The sequence below is a fragment of the Astyanax mexicanus genome, chromosome 15 (genome assembly GCF_023375975.1).
Source record: "Astyanax mexicanus isolate ESR-SI-001 chromosome 15, AstMex3_surface, whole genome shotgun sequence".
Lineage (NCBI taxonomy): Eukaryota > Metazoa > Chordata > Actinopteri > Characiformes > Acestrorhamphidae > Astyanax > Astyanax mexicanus.
Window position 1 is genome coordinate 46,420,253 of NC_064422.1, and position 20,613 is coordinate 46,440,865.

General features: G+C 40.1%; 1 protein-coding gene across 5 annotated transcripts in view; it reads right to left on the reverse strand.

Annotated features, from left to right (window-relative positions):
• Window positions 1–4,386: 4,386 nt before the first annotated feature.
• The window catches only part of LOC103030702 (RNA-binding protein 25-like), a 35,522-nt gene continuing 19,295 nt past the window's right edge, over window positions 4,387–20,613 (reverse strand). For all 5 annotated transcript variants that reach the window (XR_007424289.1, XR_007424287.1, XR_007424288.1 and 2 more), the window contains one exon: window positions 4,387–4,841. Coding sequence is in view for 2 of the 5 variants with exons in the window: in XM_049464323.1 (XP_049320280.1) it covers window positions 4,584–4,841 (258 nt within the window). In the remaining 3 variants the exon portion in view is untranslated. The remainder of the gene's footprint in view (window positions 4,842–20,613) is intronic.

Below are 20,613 nucleotides of genomic sequence, written 5' to 3' on the forward strand. Positions count from 1 at the left end.
TGCCCTCTGTGAGTCATTTTGTTTGTGCTGGCACCATTGGCAGACGGCTGCAGGACATTAGGATGACTGGCATTAGCACCACATCAACCTCGCCAAAGACTGCAGTGATGTTGTGCTGGACTGTTATGTAGAGACTCACAATTGCAGTGGGTCATCTTCAGTAACGAGTCTAGTTTTTGTCATGTTGGAGACAACCAACGAATCTGTGTTTGGAGGCACCTTGTTCAGCACCAAGATCAACGATTTGTTTTTTTACTAATTACACATCCAGAAGGTCTGGTATCATGGCGTTATTTTTATTATATAATATTTTTATTGTACAATAATAAACAGCCCAATGCTACGTTAACGCCCTCTCAAAACACTATGCTAATATATTATAGAAAATGTGTGGGATGCTATTGGACGCTCCATCAAAACTCCTATGCCCCTACCGCACAATCTGCAGGAACTGTGTTAAGAAAATATTGGAGTTATTATGGGATGGATTTTCACAGGAGGAACATGAGGAACCTCTACAACTCTACAACTACATGCTGGCATGTTGTAATATCAATAAATATTGTCTTTATCAGTCTGAATTTATAATCTTTTATTGTTTCTAATACCTGTTATCTTCCTTCTGAATGCAACTATTTTTTGTATTTTTTGCACTTATAATATAAGCTGCACTTAAAACACTTAAAAAATGTGAAGTTTCTTCAGCAGTATTAGCATTAGCCGCTAACAGCTCTAAGCACTAGCTCTTTCGCCATTCAGAGGTGCGTATTATCAGACTGTAGCCTGCTGCTAACCCCAGCTAGCACCACTGGAGCAGTATTAGCATTACCTGCTAACCATGTTAAGCACTAGCTCATTCGCCGTTAAGTGGTGAGTATTATCGGACTGTTGCATGCATGTTTACTGTTTTAAAACAAGCTACGTGGGACGAAATCTGTGAATCTAAGCTTACTGTAAATAAACAGAAGCGCTTTACTCACCCAATTAAACACTTTTCAGGACAGAAATCTGTGTAGAGTAACATCCAGCTCTCGTTTTTTGTGTAAGAATTACAATTTTGTTTACGTAACTTAGCTTAGATTTACAGGTCTTGGCACCCTACGGCGAGACCTGCTGAATTAGAAAGAAAACATGGCGACACCCCTGTTCCTTACTAGTGTCACATAATGTGTCTTATAATCCAGTGGAGATTGGGTTTTTATTATCGAAATAGGACCTGCCTGCATTTTGCTGCACGAAAATTACTTGTTCAAGCTACATTTTTAAGTGTTTTAGATTATGGGGACATTATTTATATGCATGCTGACTCCTCCTTACTTCGCCGGTTAGATCCATTGTACCACAGTTCTTTACGTTTTATATCTAATTCATTGTTCCGCACACATCATTGTGTACTTTATGATTTAGTGTCATGGCCTTCTCTGAGCTTGAGGAGACAACACCACTGGTACATTTTTATTTATAAAGCTCTGTTGGGTAAACTTCCTTCCTACTTGTGTAATTTGCTGTCACGTTTTACCAGTTCTTATGATTCTCGCTCTTCCAGAAGGCTGCTTTTGAAGGTCCCCAAAATTAGCTTAGAACTGGGCAAAAAAGCTTTCTCCTATTTTGCACCGTGGTCTTGGAATAACCTTCAAAGCAAATTACATCTTAATGATTTGGTCTCCTTCAGTAATTTTAAAACTTTGTTAACAAATTCTGTGGCAGAAACATGTAACTGTTATTCCTAAGCTGCATTTGTGTCTGATTTCGAAATTCTATGTAACTGGTTGTTTTTTGTCTATGTTGAATGCCATTATGCGAACTGTCTGATTGTACTTTGTCTGTAACTGGAAATGGTGTGCCACCTTGGCCAGGTCTCCCTCGAAAAAGAGATATTAATCTCAAGGGATTTCCTGGTTAAATAAAGGATAAATAAAAATAAATAAAATCCAGTGTGCCTTATAGTGCAAAAAATACGGCAGATCCTGTAAGTCCTGCAAATTGTGAGATAGACGGAGTTCTGATCCAGTCGTCTAGAACATCTCAGTTCAGTTCCTGTAAAATTGGCTTAGATTCTTAATTTTTTCTTCTTTTCATTCAGTTGCTGGCTGTTCACTCTCATGGTCAGTCATGCTGTCAGTCTGTCTGTTCAAGAACTCTTCAAGAACTGTTTTATAGAGACTTAATTTCCCAACACCAAACTTCCCTGTCTCCCTGACCACATGACGCTATGGTGTTCCCACTCTCCAAGTTACTAATTGGCTCCACCTGTCCTCCCTAGTATATATACCCCTCTTTTTGCTGAGTTCATTGCTGAGTATTGAATCTAGTTTTCCTAGCTCTTCTACGATGCGTTTCATTGTTTTGCCTACTTCGTTTTTAACCATTTTTGTATTACTGTTTATCCTATTTTGCCTTGCCCATTCTATTGATTACCTGTTTCTGACTGTTTTCGTGTTTTTGGACCTTTCTTTTGCCTTCTCCGTTGTTTTGGATTTACTGTGTATGACCCTGCTTGCCTGACTACTCTGTAATCAGGGTTTATACATGTTTTAACCAGTTAATTTCCATTATTTTTTCATGACTTTTCACATCATCAGTGCAGACATGAACAATAAAACAAAAAATCAACTAGAACTATAATTTAAATTGATTATAGTAGGCCTAAAATAAATCTGATAAAAATAATGACATCATTTTTAATAATAAAATGTGTGTCAGATACTGAGAGCTCCACTGTGTAGAGTTAAATTACTGAATTAACTCTGGGCTGACGTATTTATTAACTTAAAATAGATTTTATCCATCGATAAACTGAAACAGGAACATTTGTAGACCAAATTTCCATGACTTTTCCAAAACGTTCTGGGTATTTTTATTTCTCCAAAACTTATCCAGGCCTGGACATAACTATTTTCAAATTTCATGACTTTTCCAGTTTTTTTTATGACCGTACGAACCCTGTGTAATAATCTCAGTCATTTATATCTGCAAGTGTCTGTCCTTAATCTGGCCTGCGTGAGATAATAAATCTTTTTCATTAATTTAAATATATTCTAGGGAGAACTGCAGCACCATCTTTTCATCTAATTCTCACATCCAGCAGCTGATAATTGCCGGTAACACTGATCTTTGTTGAAACATGTTGCTAATCAACAGTCACGGATAATTGCGGGTGTATGTGTGTGTGTGTGTGTGTGTGTGTGTATAGGTGGAGGGTACATATATACATCTCATTAGAAACTGAGGACCCCTGGGCTTAGTCCGGGGCATGCCTGTGCATTAACCGGCCTGTGATTATCCATTACTCTCTTAGTGATGTTACAGCCTGAACTGTGGCCAATATTCTGTCTGTTGTTATAGAGCTGAAAACACGTAACCGAGTCTCTGTACGTTTAATTTGGTTCAATTAGACCCTGATTTACTATAAATACACTGCTGTGGCTGTTGTCATGCAAAAATACTGATAAACAGACAAAATATCCACACACACACACACACACCAAAAAAACCTCAGACTACAGGCATGTTTATCTACATTCTAAACAAAAGGCTTCAGTATAGTAATTAAATATTTTTTTTGCTGCTAAATAAACACACAGTGCTTTTACAGACTGTATTGCTTCAGTTCTTTAGTTTTATAGAACAGCCACAATGCAATAATGTCAATTCTATATGTTTATTGATTGGATTTAGTGTGTTCTTACTAATAAGAGGGACTTGCACTTGCACCTGTTTTTTCTTGCCTGTAGAAGTGAATATAAAATTGATTTGAGGCGGCAAAATAATAGTAAAGTATAATATTATTAAACTAATAAGACTCAAATAATAAAATCTGCTCTGTGGTGGATCTATCCTGTGGGGTACTGTGCTAGAGCTCATATCAGGCCCAAAGATTCAGATCCGACCCGGCCCGAGCCCGTGCACGTTCTGCCCTAGTCTGATCCGACCCATATACTGTCAATATGAGCCTAAGCCTGATTTAAACCAGACATTATTTTAGTAAGTAGAGCGTTTATAAAACTGAGCTTTTTAAAAATATATTTTAGGGCTGTTTGAATGAGCAAATTCTGTTCAGAATGATGATAATGATAAACATTGCAACACTGAAGAAGCATAGACCTGTTATTTAATAAAAACACAGCGCTGCAAGTGAAGTGCGTAATGTGGACAGGGCTGTTTTTTTTTTACTTACTGCAGAGAATAATAAACTAACTGAGTATATTTAAAAACATATATTTACTCTACTTGTTCCTTATGATTCTTAACATTTTGATTGCAGATTTTACTACTTTATTTCACTACCAATAATGATTGGCCCCTTTATGATTATTGTGACCCTTTATTTAGAAAAATCCCAGATCTGACAATGGTCCTGAGTATTAAAGAACAGGGTGAAAGGAGGAGAATATTAAAGTACAGAACAACAGTCTGTACAGATTATATTATACAAATAAAGAGTGAATTATATGATCAAGAGTGTATACATTTATAATATATTTCATATTCACTGAATTGTTTTTCATTGTCTTTATGATTTCTTGCTTTCCATCCAGGCTTTCACTCATTCAGCCCATTCTTACTTCTTTAATCTATGGAAGTCATCTGTCTCTCTCTCTCCCCGTCTCTCTCTCTCTCTCTCTCTCTCTCTCTCTCCTCCTCCTCTCAGCTCGCTCGTCTCTCTCCTCTCTCACTCTCTGGCTGGCCGGCTGCAGTGATGTTCCTGCTGTTCGCGTTCCTTCGCTTTTTGTCCCTCTCTTCATCCTCCTCCTCTTCCTCCTGCAGGACTCCTGGACTCGGGATCGGGCGATAGGGCTCTGGACCGGGTCCAGCCGGCAGATGGGGACCAGCGTCCAGCCCTGAGGGTAAGAGAGAAGTTATATATTCTATATATATTCTATAACAGCAGATAAAGATATCAAGTTTCTTTGATTTTACCAAATTGAAAACCTCTGGAATATAATCAAGAGGAAGATGGATGATCACAAGCCATCAAACCACCAAACTGAACTGCTTGAATTTTTACACCAGGAGTAAAGCAGCATAAAGTTATCCAAAAGCAGTGTGTAAGACTGGTGGAGGAGAACATGATGCCAAGATGCATAAAAAAAAACGTGATTAAAAACCATCAGGGTTATTCCACCAAATATTGATTATTTCTGAACTCTTAAAACTTTATGAATATAAACTTGTTTTCTTTGCATTATTTGAGGTCTGAAAGCTCTGCATCTTTTTTTTTGTTATTTCAGACATTTCTCATTTTCTGCAAACAAAAATGCTCTACATGAGAATATTATATACTATATAAAATCTATATATACTATATATTATAAATATTATACATAAGCTAAACAGACCCAGTGCGACTAAATGTAATGCAATTAAAAGCATGCATATGTTTCTGACTGGTAAAATGATATGTACATATTATATATTATAGTAAATGCAACTTTATATTTGTTTTAAACATGTTTACCAATAGGGAGGGGATGTGCAGAAAATAGCATACTATAAACGTAACACAGACAATATACAATTTCAAAATACAAATATTACTAAAGACCCGTCAGAAAAGAGCATTTAAATCAGATAACTCATCAAGAATCTACAAAATCCTGAAAAAACTCATATAATTTCTCCCAGTTACTGATTGTTAAAAATTTAGCTTTGTTAATTTTAGCTGTTAAATATTCCATTCTGACTATATTTTGAGAGCTAGAGATCCAGAAATTCATAACTGAAAGCTGAGGAGAAATCTAAAGCTGCAGGATCGTTTTCTTGGTGGCTGTAAAACCTGCAAAGAAAATCTTATATTTTTATTAAAGGTAACTGAAGGTGTAAATTATTTTTAATAGAACTTTCTCGAATTAAAGATCAGGGACCACTTTGCCTAAATTGTGCATCACTCCATGAATTTCTCTCGCAGTCAGACTGTCTGTCCAAATATTTGTGCTCAGCAGCAGAGCTGTTTACTTTACAGAGGCACGTCCGTTAATTGTACATCATTTTATTCTGCTTTTGACAACTCCAACAATGAGCTCTTAAAGTACCTGACTGTAAGAGCAAACACGCTCAGACACTGCAGTATAACTTAATATTAATATATAACTGTAGAAAAGTGTACACAGATTATTAATGTTATTCACGAGCTTCATTAAGACAAATCCAAAATTATATTCAATTATTTAAAAAAACTGTTTTAATCCACTCTCTAAAAACTGTATATGCAGATTAAATAGATTAAACAGTCATATTTAGTTGATTTTTGGTTAGAATGTAGTTTTTATGTAGATTATTTGCCTGTTTGAATGGTTCCACATATTGGTGTAAAACCTGTGTGGTTAAATCTTTTTAAAAACAAAACTTTTGAGTTTTTTTATTAGAGTGTAAATCTGTGGACTGTATAAATTTTGCTGGATTGGTGGAAAACATTTTTAAGATGTCTGTTATAAGGAACCTTTTACAATAAAGTGGACCAAACGATAAATTACATTTAAAAAATTCACCAAAAATGAGGGTTTACACAATATCAGTATTATATTGACGTTTCTGTTTAGTTTACCCTCATCGTTTTTTGCCTGTGGTATATATGATATTTTAGAAATATCATTATTTGAATTGGTGGAAAACCTTGTTAAGATGGGACAATAATGGCTCAAACTGGGTTTAAAGAAAATATTTTTCAGAATTATAAAGAACAATTTCACTTAGAGTGTTGCCCGTTAAAAATATAAAAATAAATAAATTGTTCTTTCTTATATTTATTTAAATAAGCTAACTAGTGGACCAACACACTTAGCTAACTAGCGATATAATGTTACGTTATAATATGATGCTACACCAAACTGATCACATTATTGATTAAATATCTTCAGATAACTAAATCTATATAAATGTACTGTACACTACACTAACATACGACCACTAAGCTAATAGCCTAGCTTAGCATTAAAAAGACAAGCTTAGCCTTTGCACACTGAGGTAACCACCACTAGCATATGACCACTAAGCTAAAAGACAAGCTTAGCATTAGCACGCTAATGTAACCACCACTAGCATATGACCACTAAGGTAAAAGACTAGCTTAGCATTAACACGCTGAGGTAACCACCACTAGCATACGACCACTAAGCTAAAAGACTAGCTTAGCATTAACACGCTGAGGTAACCACCACTAGCATACGACCACTAAGCTAAAAGACTAGCTTAGCATTAGCACGCTGAGGTAACCCACCACTAGCATACAACCGCTAAGCTAAAAGACTAGCTGCCTTTCTTTACAATTTCTTCACAATCCACTGTAGCTTTCTGTGTTTATATACAGTTATGGAGGATATATAGATTATCTAACCTGCTGTAGCTTTTTATGTTTATATACAGTTATGGAGGATATATACTGTAGAGTGCAGAGCTTTTAGACAGATGAAAGCGACTTTTTTGGGTCATTTTGACATTTGGCTCATTCAGCTTGATCTGAAATATTTGTTGTTCTGAGGGTTAAAACAACGAGAACTTTTATTTCTGGAGGTTGATTTATTACCCATGATCCCTTTTGCCCCTTTATTTTTATCCTGCAACCAAAAGGCTTTAAAAACACACAGACCTCCCTGCAGTGATTTGTGCTGAAACTCGGGCTGCTATTGGACGGCAGCGTCCGTCTCCTGTGTTATGTTGTGTTAATGGCCTGCTAACGGACGGCAGGAAGCCCAGAGGTCACCTTTGGGGAAGTTGGGAACCTTTACTCCTTCAGCTTTTGGGATTTTGTGCTGAGCTTCTTGGAAAACATGCGTCTTGTTTTTCGGGCCTTTATGTAATCTACATTAAGTACTGCACATGTTTTAGACACACAGGAAAATCATTATAACCATTTAAAAGGTCTTCATTTGCTTTAAAAAAATGAATACATGCATGGAAACAAATGAGGATGCCCTTATTATACTAGCAAAATATAGTTAAAGCAGGAGTCTGTAAGTTTGTGACATTTGTAGACCTCTCTGGTGAAAATGTATAATTGCACAGAGCATGAGTATTGTGAAGAGTACTTTTAATGCAGGTTAATTTTGTTGTAGTAAAACATGATAAAAAGTTCTTATCTTTGATTAATAGCACACTTCCGTTCTCCCACAGCGTTCAGAGATCCAGAAATTTTAACAGCTAGCTTCAGCTCTGAGCGCCGCCATCACTGTACTGATAATAATACAGCCATATATATACATAGACTCCACATAACCTGCTTCGGCTCCTACGAAGTCTGTGTATATATATGTCTATGTTATTATCAGTACAGTGATGGCGGAGCTCGGAGCTGAAGCTAGTAGTGTTATAGGATGTAAACAGTGGTGTTTAATAAGCTTCTTCTGCACTTTTTAAGTTATTAATGCCTCGTTTTAAATATCAGGGCTCTCTGGATTCTAGTAAGGAGGTGTGGAGCTACTTTTAGCTGGATAACGGTGTAAAAAGTGATTTATCAGGGTAAATTATGCCCCGTATCTCCCAGTCTGAAGGGTGTTTTTTTGGAGAAACTGTTAAAATTTCTGGATCTCTGAACGCTGTGGGAGAACGGAGGTGTGCTATTCATCAAAGATAAGAACTTTTTATCATGTTTTACTACAACAAAAGTACATTTTACACCAGAGTTCTCCTTTAATGTAAGTAAACTTCTGTGTGTAATATCTGTACTTTTAAGTTTTTAAGTTTGTTCATCAACATAGAGAGTAATTCCCTCCAATTACTTGTTTGTGTTTTGGATCATTGTCCTGCGAACCCAAGTACGCCTGAGCTTAAGGTCACAAACAGATGGCCAGATATTCTCCTTCAGGATTTTCTGGAGGAGAGCAGAATTCATGGTTCTATCTATTACCGCAAGTCATCCAGGTCCACCATGTTTTACGTGGTTTAGTATGATGTTCTTTTTCTGAAATTGTTAGTTGTGTTAGCTTTACTTCAGATGTAACGGGACACACACCTTCCAAAAAGTTCTAATTTTGTCTTGTCAGTCTAAAGAATATTTACCCAAAGCTCTGGAGATCATTAGAACGTTAGTTGGTAAATGTGAGCCAGGTGGTTGTGTTCTTTTTGGTCAGCAGTGTTTTTTTTTAACTGGAATTCTCCCATGGAGAGTAAATGTTGTTCTGGGTTCTTTTTAATGGACCTCCTGGATGAGTTCTTCATGCCCTTTTGGAGTAATTTTGTTCGGTCGGCCGGTCACTCCTGGGAAGGTTCACCAGTGTTCCATTTGTGTTTTCTCCATTAGTGAATAATAGTGAATCACTGTGGTTCTCTGGAGTCCCAAAGCTTTAGAAATAAATGACTTTCTTACCTTTTCCAGACTGATAGATGATCAACAACTTTGTTTTCTCATCTCTTGTTGAGTTTCTTCAGATGGGGGTTTAATAATAATGTGCTGCTTTTTGAGATCTTTTATCTGCTTCATGTTGTCAGACAGATTCTATTTAAGTGATTTTTGATTCTACAGGTCTTGCAGTAATCAGGCCTGATTGTGGTTAGTAGTGAAATTGAACTCAGCTTTATAAAAAGTGTTATTAATCACAGTTCATTTATAATTTGTGTAGCTAAAGGGATTTCTGTAAGGGTTTTAAAGAGATCTCAGGATCCCCAGGTGCAGAACCAGGCGTATACTGTATACGTCTGTCAGTGGTTCAGGAAACCCGGTGTTATCTATAGTTGTGATCCAGCAGCTGGTTTGGCTAATCAGTGATGTATTGAGGTGAATCAGGAGCTGCTGCTGCTGGTAGAACCACAGTAATGTATATAGTGTTTATCAGTGCTTATCTTTATTAAACATAACTGTTATATAATAAACTATGACATCCTTTTGGATGCTTAAGTGTTTCTTCTTTCTGGAGAGGAGTAATAATCCGTATAATCCTGTTTAGATTTATAATCCGAGTTAAAATCCTGCTGAGTTATTAAAGTTCCCACATGCTGACTGATGCTCCGTTGAGTTAAGAGGACGGTTCATCATACAGGATGTATTCAGGATGTCAGCATGTCATCAGAGCTCAGCGCCTGGCCCACAGTCTTTGAAGGACGAGAACGATGTTTTCTTAAAGTTCATGGGTTCAGATGTGGAGCCCCATGCCTGAGGGCATCCAGGCAGCTATTCAAACAGGAAACCAGCATCTCCAACATGATCAGATCAGTGGGAAAATCAGTTCAAAGAGAGTTTTGGGGAACTGGATGGTCAGGCATTGGAGAGAAATCCCCTCAGTATGCCGTAAATAGCTCACCTTCAGCTGCCAGAGCCCCGAGAGAGCACAATAGGGCCTTGCTCTGTGGGTGGGTACAGTAGATGACGGTCTTTTCCCTGTGGATGTGGATCAGCACAAGGCTGCGTCTGTGAGCTGATGTATCAGAACCGAGTCGCTGCGCTTTCCTCAGAGTATTAGCACTGTGATGCTATGCGGTAATGCGGCATCAGCAGCAGCTCAAAAAGAGGCGGAGTTTGACTTCACATGTGTCGGAGGAGGCGTGTGCTAGTCCTCACCCTCCTGTTGTTGATGTATGACAAGTGATGTGGGATATGCAGCTGAGTAGCAGATGAATGTGTGAAACAATCAGCCAAATAAGTAAAAAGTAAGTTAAAAAATTTAAGAAAAATGGGAAAAAAAGTAAACATACTATATTATGTATTGTATACTATATTTAGTCCAGTTTAGTCATCTTCGCCTACATATGTGAGCAGAGTCTCCCTATACTTTACACTAATTAGTCTGTAGGACATTGTTAGGTTGGATTTGCTTTTTCAGATGTGGTAAGAGAGAGATCTCAGCACAACATCTCTTCTTTTTCTTCTTTTATTGTTTAATGGATGATAATAGCCTGACTCTATAAATTCTGAAAAGTCTGAATCGACCAAAAAGTGATTCACGCCGCAAACATTGCTGTTCCCATAAATGAGCTGCTGGAGCTCCTTCACAGTGTGAACGAGCAGCTCAGTTTCCTCTGCTGAGACAGACAAAAGCGTTGCGTTGTTTAAATACGAAGGCGCCAAAGTCAGAGCTCCCCTGGCTCTTAAAGGGAATGATGAGCAACTGGCACACTGATTGGTTTATTTCACGTTAAGCCCAAAATTAACCACACCCATGATTAATTAATAGAATTAATACATGCATTTTGCGTGTTTCGCAAGGTATACTTTTTCTGTCGTTACGATAGCAAAGACACACTGACACTCCCCAAACCCAGCTGCACAATCCGCAATTTAACAGTGCGCTATAGATCGCTAAAATATGGCCCTAAGAAATTCTGATTAGATTGATTTAGGCCGAACTATTCTGATTGAGACGTCTCTACTTTACCTCATAGATCATTTACACAGTTGGGATCTGCTCTGGTACCACACTATACTGGAGCATGTATCACTCATACTGATCTGTTCAGCCTGTAATGATGAGATCAAAGCATCACGCCGCCACCACTCACAATACACTGGAAACGGATATGAACCGGTATGAATAGCACCCTGTCTCAGATTGCTCGCCGTGCGGTTATACCGCTTCACGCTGTGAGTAACCACTGCTATTGTTCTGATCTGAACAGACTCATCTGTGGCCTGTCGGGTCCGGTCTGTCGGGCCGTTTGGGACGAGGCCAGAAGGAGCCCGCCATCCACTCTATCTTTAGTCCCTCGGTTCTTAATAATTCATGATGGAGCATAACACCTGAAACAATACCCATGCTCAAGGGCACCGGCATAACTTCACCATCACATCAATACAATAGGAGAACAGAAAAAGAGGAAAGGTTTGGTTAGAAAGAGACAATGAAACTGAAACAACTGTCATCATTTTAGTGTGGGATTTTAGGTTTCATGGCTAAATTGGAGCAGCCTGGTGTTCAATCTTCATTAATTACACATTGCACCAGTAAGAGCAGAGTGTGAAGGTTCAATTAGCAGGGTAAGAGCACAGTTCTGCTCTAAATATTGCAATGCACACAACATTATGGGAGACATACCAGAGTTCAAAAGAGGACAAATAGTTGGTGCACGTCTTGCTGGAGCATCTGTGACCAAGACAGCAAGTCTTTGTGATGCATCAAGAGCCACGGTATCCAGGGTAATGTCAGCATACCACCAAGAAGGACCAACCACATCCAACAGGATTAACTGTGGACGCTGTAAGAGGAAACTGTCTGAAAGGGATGTTCGGGTGCTAACCCGGATTGTATCTAAAAAACATAAAACCACGGCTGATCAAATCACGCAGAATTCAATGTGCACCTCAACTCTCCTGTTTCCACCAGAACTGTCCGTCACCACAATCAATTATTGTGATCTAAAACCAGGTGTTTCAGTTTCAGTGTCCAACACCTGTATTTTGGCATGTGATTATGCTTGTAGAAACTCTTATAACTGCATTATAATAGAGGCAAATAAAGAGAATTACAGTGCCAGTGAAAAGTCTGGACACATCTTCTCATTCAATGTTTTTTATTCTTACTAGGGGTGGGCGATATGACCCTAAAATAATATCATGATATTTCATTTTCACTCTTGGCGATATGACAAAATACCGATGTAATGATGTAGGTTACCCCTACCTATTACAAATACATATTTGTATATATACTTACCTGTTACTGCATACCACTGTTTATACTTACCTTCAGGGTCCTAAAAGAGTACCAGTGGATTAACTTGTGCCTTATACTTACCTGGGTGAGTCCAACCTCTGTAGAAGGGGAGGGGAAGGAAAAGACCTGAAACTGAACATGTATAGTAATAGTTATGTATATAATTATGCATTATTATTATTATTGTTAATATTCTTGTTATTGAATAAGTATGCCATTCCTGTTTATGTATTTAATGCTTTCGGTGATTTCGAAAGTATTTCAATTGCTTGTTTTACCTGTAATTGTTATTGGTATATTCTGGGGCGGGGCTACCTGTATATATACCCTCTTAAAATGGAGGTAAGGGGTCTTCTTCCCTAGATACGCTGAAGTAAGCAAAACCTGGTTGAAGGGATGTACATGGTTTATACTAGACTTTAGACTTCGCAGTCTGGGTCTTATTCCTCTGTTGAGAGGCTGTTTACTTTTGTGTTTTTCTTGTTAATTTAATTTATTTTTTTTTTTGTACGTATCTGCGCGCTGTAAATATTTTTTTTTTCTCTTCGTGGTGGCTGGCAATAAAAAGGTGACGGGACTAAAGAAAAATCTTCGCTTTCCTGCTGTTTTAATCTGGTGTTCCAGACCAATCGCCCAACGCTACCCATAAAGAGTGTCTTATACTACTTTTTGTAGTTGTGGGATAACGCTTTATCACAAATGGTGGCAGTGAACTTTGTTTTTTTTTAACTCACGGGGCGTGTGGATGGCAGTGAGGCTATGGCTCCCAAGAAACCCCCAGTCACCCAAACGCAACCGGATACCTGCGAGAAAGAGGAAGATGCACCGTCCTCAGCGCAGGGACCTGACCAGAGTGCAGCGGAGATTGCTAGCCTCCGGCACATGCTTCAACGCTTCATAGACGTCCAGCAGCGGAAGGACGACGAGCTGCGGAGAGAAGCGACAAGGCAGGACCAGAGGTGGCGCTCGCTACAGCACCAGTTCGGGCTTCTGCAGGAGGAAGTCAGGAAAGGTCAGAGGGGCGCGCAGCATGATCCGGAAGCGCAGCGCTCCACAACAACAACAACTGCGGCGGCAGAGCGGACAAGAATATACAGACCTGTTGCAGTAGCAGAGTCGATGAGTGTGACGGAGGGAGAGCACACGAGGTCAGCGCCGGTAGCGTGGCCGAGGCTCCCACAACTTAAAGACACAGACGATATAGAGCATTACTTTGTGATGTTCGAGCGGCTAGCACTAGCGGCTAGGTGGCCGAGAGCGGACTGGGCTTACCAGCTTGTCCCTTTGCTGGAGGGAAAAGCTAGGGCGGCCTATGTCGCTATGGACATGGCTGACATAAATGACTTTGAAACTGTTAAGGAGGCTATTCTCAAGAAGTTTGAGATTAACCCGGAGACATACAGGCAGCGTTTTCGCAAGGACAGTGTTTTAAAAGACGAAACGCCGAAAGAACTTTTCACGCGGCTCTCTGGACTCTATGAGAGGTGGATGCGTCCGACTGGGAAAACGAAGGAGCAGATCGGACAAACCGTCGTCCTCGAGCAGTTCCTGGACATGATTAACCCAGAACTGAGGAGCTGGATCATGGAACGCAACCCGGCTTCCCCCCAGCAGGCGGTCGAGATGGCTGAAGCCTTCATCACAGCACGGCGAGCGGAGAGAGACTTCCACCTTGGACGATCGTTCTCCAACAGACAATCCAGTAAGTTTGAGAGGCGTGATAATTGCAGTGGTTTGGGTCAGCATAGATCTAATGCACAGTGGCGTGGTAGCACTAAAGCTCCAACTGAAAAACCTAAAATCAGATGTTTTAGTTGCACCCAAGTAGGGCATAAAAGTAGTGAGTGTCCAAACCCGCCTACTAGCTCTAACCAACTCTGCTATATACCCAGGAAAGACAATCCGCTCATTACAACTGACAGCTGTAATGAAACTACTGTACATGTTAATATACAAGGCAAGCAGTACAGGGCTTTAGTAGATACAGGGGCGAGCCAGACTTTAGTTACCCATGCATGTCTTGAACATCTTGACTATAATCTGACAGGGAAACTAAAGGTTAGATGTATTCATGGGGATGAACAGGTCTATCCTACTACCGAAATTCACCTTTCAATCCAGGGACAAACTTACCTGGTTAATGTGGGAGTCGTTCAGAATGCTCCATATTCTGTTATACTAGGTAGAGATATTCCTATTTTGATTGATTTACTAAACACAAAACAAACTGGCACAGCTGAGGTTATGGTAGTAACCAGGCAGCAAGCTAAACGCACAGCTGAAGAGACCGCTAGTCTGCTAAATGAGCTACCCTATGCTGCAAAACCCAAAAACAAAAAGTCTAAAATGCAAAAAAGACAGGACAAAGTCAAAGGCACTAAAGTGAGTGAGAAGCTAGGGCAGCCTGCTATTGACATTAGCCTGCCGGCTAACTTTGAACAGCTACAGAGTGACGATGAAACACTTAAACCGCTTTTTGCTAAAAGTGTAGCATACGGTGACAACCGTGAGGAAGGCTGCCACTTGGCTGTAAAAGATAATAAGCTGTACAGAGTCGCTGATCAGGGAGAGCAGCTGGTACTCCCATTAAGTCTAAGAGGGGAGGTCCTTAAAATGGGTCATTCAGATCCCTGGGCAGGTCATTTTGGCCAAGCAAAAACGTTTAGCCGTATAGCGTACAGGTTCTACTGGCCAGGCCAGTACGCGGACGTGGTTAAATTCTGTAACAACTGCCCAGAATGTCAGCTCACATCAGCTCTAAAGAAGTCAGACAGGGTACCTATGGTGAACATGCCTATAATTGACGTTCCATTTTCTCGTATAGCTATGGATGTGGTGGGTCCGTTACCTAGAACCAAAAATGGCAACCGCTATATTTTAGTCATCCTAGACTATGCCACAAAATATCCTGAGGCATTCCCTCTCAAAAAAGTAAAAACTCGCCAGATTGTCAATGCTTTAGTTCAGCTTATCTCCAGGGTAGGCATCCCGAAAGAAGTCTTGACAGATCAGGGCACGAACTTTACTTCAAAGCAGATAAAGGAAGTGTATAGTCTGTTAGGCATTAAAGCTATCCATACCACTGCATGGCACCCTCAAACTGATGGATTGACTGAGCGCTTCAACAAGACCCTGAAACAGGCTCTGAAAAAGCTCACGAACAGCAATGGAACAGACTGGGACACGTGGCTACCCTATGTTCTGTTTGGGTACCGTGAGGTCCCGCAAGCTTCCACCGGCTTTTCTCCATTTGAGCTGCTTTACGGACGACAGGTGAGAGGCCCTCTGGACGTCCTGAAAGAAGCCTGGGAGGGAGACAACAGAGAGCAGAAGCTGAACATTTTAACCTATGTTCTAAAGATGAGAGACAAGTTGAGCCAACTGACTGAGAGTGTTCGTGCTAGCATGGAGAAAGCACAAGAACTGCAGAAACACTGGTACGACAAGGCGGCAAGGGAACGAGTGCTACGGCCTGGACAGAAAGCGCTTGTCCTCCTTCCCACCAGTGACACTGGACTTTTAGCCAAGTGGCAGGGTCCATATGTGGTGCACAAACGCATTGGGGAGACCACATATGAACTGCACACCCCAGAGCGGAAGAAGAAATTCATGCGCTTCCATATCAACATGCTGAGGCTGTGGCGTGAACCAGAGGCCACATGCTCAGACCAGCTGTGGATAAGGGCGGTGGAAGATGAAGAGGAAGTGATGGAGCAGTACTTCCCCACTGAGAGTGCAGGAGCAGTTCTTCCTGTGGTGTCTCATCTGCATGCGCAGCAGCTGGAGGAGTTACTACAGGTAATTCCAATAGGGCTCTTCTCCGTGGAACCAGGACGGGCCACGGTGACCCAGCACCACATCAGACTCACCAAGGACGAGCCGATTTGTCAAACCACCTGCAGGGTGCCAGCACGACTCGTTCCTAACCTGAAACGGGAGGTTGAGGAGATGCTGAGGATGGGGGTCATCGAACCTTCAGACAGCGAATGGTGCAGCCCGGTCGTCCTAGTCCCAAAGAAGGATGGAGGGCTAAGGTTCTGTGTTGACTTCTCCAAGCTAAATGCTGTGTCGGCATTTGACCCCTACCCGATGCCAAGGGCAGATGAACTAATAGAGCGGTTGGGTAAGGCCAAGTTTTTATCTACCCTTGACCTTTGTAAAGGATACTGGCAGGTGCCACTCAGCCAGTCATCCAGGAAGGTGACAGCATTCAGAACACCATCTGGGCTGTACCATTTCCTGACGATGCCTTTTGGTCTGCATGGCGCTGCAGCAACCTTTCAGAGGATGATGGACAAGGTTCTCAAGGGCACGGAAGACTTTACAGCAGCTTATATAGACGATGTCGTCATTTACAGTTCGTCCTGGACAGAACATCTGGAACATCTGCGCATTGTCTTCAACAAGATTGCTGAAGCTGGTCTCACTGCTAACCCTGCAAAGTGTCATCTTGCTCGACAGGAGGTCTCATACCTGGGCTACATCCTGGGTGGAGGGCGAATACGACCTCAAGTGGACAAAGTGGAGGCTGTGCAGGTGACACCACAGCCTACGACAAAAAGGAGGGTGCGCTCTTTTTTAGGTCTTGTGGGATGGTATCGCAGATTCATCCCCCATTTTTCTGACAGGGCAGCTCCACTGACGGACTTAACCAAAAAAGACATGCCACAAAGGGTTAAGTGGACTGAGAGCTGCGAACTTGCTTTTGCGGACCTTAAACGTGCCATCTGTTCGGAACCAGTTTTAACCAGCCCAGACTTTGATAAGCCCTTTGTTGTTCAGACTGATGCATCCGGCTTGGGCTTGGGCGCTGTGTTATTGCAGGGTGAAGGCGAGGATCGAAGGCCTGTCCTGTATATAAGCAGGAAACTGTTCCCAAGAGAGGTACGTTATTCTACAATTGAGAAGGAGGCTCTTGCCATCAAATGGGCCCTTGACTCTTTGAGGTACTATTTGCTTGAGAATGACTTTGTTTTAGAGACTGATCACAGGGCGTTGCAATGGATCAGACGGATGAAAGACTCCAATGCTAGAATCGCGCGGTGGTATCTGTCACTGCAGCCTTTTCGTTTTAGTATAGTGTATACTAAGGGCTCCCAGAATGTGACTGCTGATTTTTTGTCTCGCCACTGGGATGGTGTCGAGCTTGGGGAGGGGGGTGTGTAATGATGTAGGTTACCCCTACCTATTACAAATACATATTTGTATATATACTTACCTGTTACTGCATACCACTGTTTATACTTACCTTCAGGGTCCTAAAAGAGTACCAGTGGATTAACTTGTGCCTTATACTTACCTGGGTGAGTCCAACCTCTGTAGAAGGGGAGGGGAAGGAAAAGACCTGAAACTGAACATGTATAGTAATAGTTATGTATATAATTATGCATTATTATTATTATTGTTAATATTCTTGTTATTGAATAAGTATGGCATTCCTGTTTATGTATTTAATGCTTTCGGTGATTTCGAAAGTATTTCAATTGTTTGTTTTACCTGTAATTGTTATTGGTATATTCTGGGGCGGGGCTACCTGTATATATACCCTCTTAAAATGGAGGTAAGGGGTCTTCTTCCCTAGATACGCTGAAGTAAGCAAAACCTGGTTGAAGGGATGTACATGGTTTATACTAGACTTTAGACTTCGCAGTCTGGGTCTTATTCCTCTGTTGAGAGGCTGTTTACTTTTGTGTTTTTCTTGTTAATTTAATTTATTTATTTTTTTGTACGTATCTGCGCGCTGTAAATATTTTTTTTTCTCTTCGTGGTGGCTGGCAATAAAAAGGTGACGGGACTAAAGAAAAATCTTCGCTTTCCTGCTGTTTTAATCTGGTGTTCCAGACCAATCGCCCAACACTACCCATAAAGAGTGTCTTATACTACTTTTTGTAGTTGTGGGATAACGCTTTATCACAACCGAATTGCAAAAATTAAAAAAAAATTGCAGTTAAAGGGAAACATGTAAAGAAAATGTTATATAACCACAGTTTTTTGGTTTCAGCCTCTAAAAGAACAGTCCAGTAATCAGTATTGTGAATACACTGTATCAGCCTGTGTATGATCAGCACAGGACCCTGCTCACATTTTTACTGTGGTCCCAAGCAGGTAATAACAGCTCAAGGGCATATTCAGTGTCTAGCGGTGCCTGACTGATCAGCTCAGTCTCTGATCAATCAATCGATGGCCATTCTCATGACGACTCAAGGTGACACATCTTTTACTGAGTCTGTTAATCATGTTTCTCTTTTATGCCAATTTATGGATTATATTCACTGTTAAAAAATAATTAGCTTAGCAAGTAATATTATCTAATTCAAGTCATTTCTTTCTGTCTCACTAAGCATTGTGTAAAGGTGAGATTATTTTGCTTATTATAGGAATAATGATCTTAATCAGTCTTGCATAGAATTTTCACCTTATTTTAAGTCATTTAACCAGTCGAGTTATTCTTAGCTGGAAGTTAAGACAAGAAATCAGCTTTTTTTTGCTTGATTTAAGTCTTACTTTGCTCATTTTGAGATTTTAGATTATCATATTTTAAGAAAAATATATTTTTCAGATTATTGACATTGCACATAGGTCTTATATATCGATTTACATACATACATAATATTTTATTCTAGTTTTTGCCAATGATTTTTTTCAGTGCACCTATAAAAAGCGCTAATGTTTAATTATTATTTTTAGATTACCATATACAGCTCATTTACAGTTCCCCAGTGTTGAGAACTGGGAGAGTCAGGAGAACCAGTCTATTCAGCCTCAGTGGAATTACTGTAATCTTCTCGCCCAGACCTGCAGGGCACAATTATAACAGCAATTATAGCAGCAATTATAAGGTGACAGTAGAAGGATGGGTGTTCTGTCCGCTTCTGCTCCTCCGTGTGAATCTGCCACCCAAGCAATAATAAACCCCAGTGATCCCAGTGCTCTCCTCCAGCAGTACTGGTGTTTCTGCTCGTAAATCCCGCTGAGATATTGTCTTTGTGTCAGTGGGAGAGAATGAATAGCCTTTCTATTCGGTTCAGTTCAATTTTAACGACTCCTGTTCTGTGCTATAATCACCCACCCTCAACCAGCACTACAGCTTTAATCCTGAATCCAACAACTGCAGGATCAACCAGTGCCTTACTGAGCTTTTCTGATGGTTTTTAAACGTACACTATAAAACAATCCTTGTAAATGTTATAGTTAGTTTCATTCTCCAGTAAAAAATATTCTCCAGTAAAATGACAGTAAATCCCAATGGAGAAGGGTTACAGCACATTACTGTATAATAACAGCAGTAATTTACCTTTTTAGAGTAACTTTTAGCCTTAAATCTTTAATTACCAATGAAGTACTTTTAAATTATAGCTATTTATACATGATAAAGAACTTCACTGTATATGAGCAGTAAAACACTTGCAGCAGAGACTCTGCAATTTGCGCAGAAATGGTAACTTGCTCTTATAGCCTACAACACTGTAGCGAGGAAGTCATCTACTACAAGTATATTGCCCTGGTAAGCAAGACTTCACACTGATGGTTAGTTAAGGGTGGTGGGAGGTGAGATGTACCTTTTTATTACATACTAATAAATGGTTTTAGCGATTTTAGACATTTTTAGTGGGTTTTAGCTTTTGAATTTACATAATATTTACTCAAAATATGGGTGACTTTATCCAAATAAAGTGAAAACACACTGTTCCCTTAAATGTATACTTCTACAGACTATTATTGGGTAAAATTTCAGAAGCTTCTGCATGTAGTAGTATAGGGACACTATTTTAGACTATATAGCTATAGGTCTAGAGCTATAGAGTCATACATCGTGCACCGTGCAGCTTGATTTAGGGGCGTCAGTGTGTCTTTGCTATCGTAGCGACAGGAAAAGTACACAAGGCATGTAGGCTACGTAATTCTCTTAATTAATTATGGGTTTGGTTTAGGTGCAACATGAAGTATAGTAAAGTTGTGTAGTCGTTCAGTCACTAAACTGCAGTGTGAAACCAAAACTAACCGTAATAAATGCAGTACAGAATACAACGTTTGG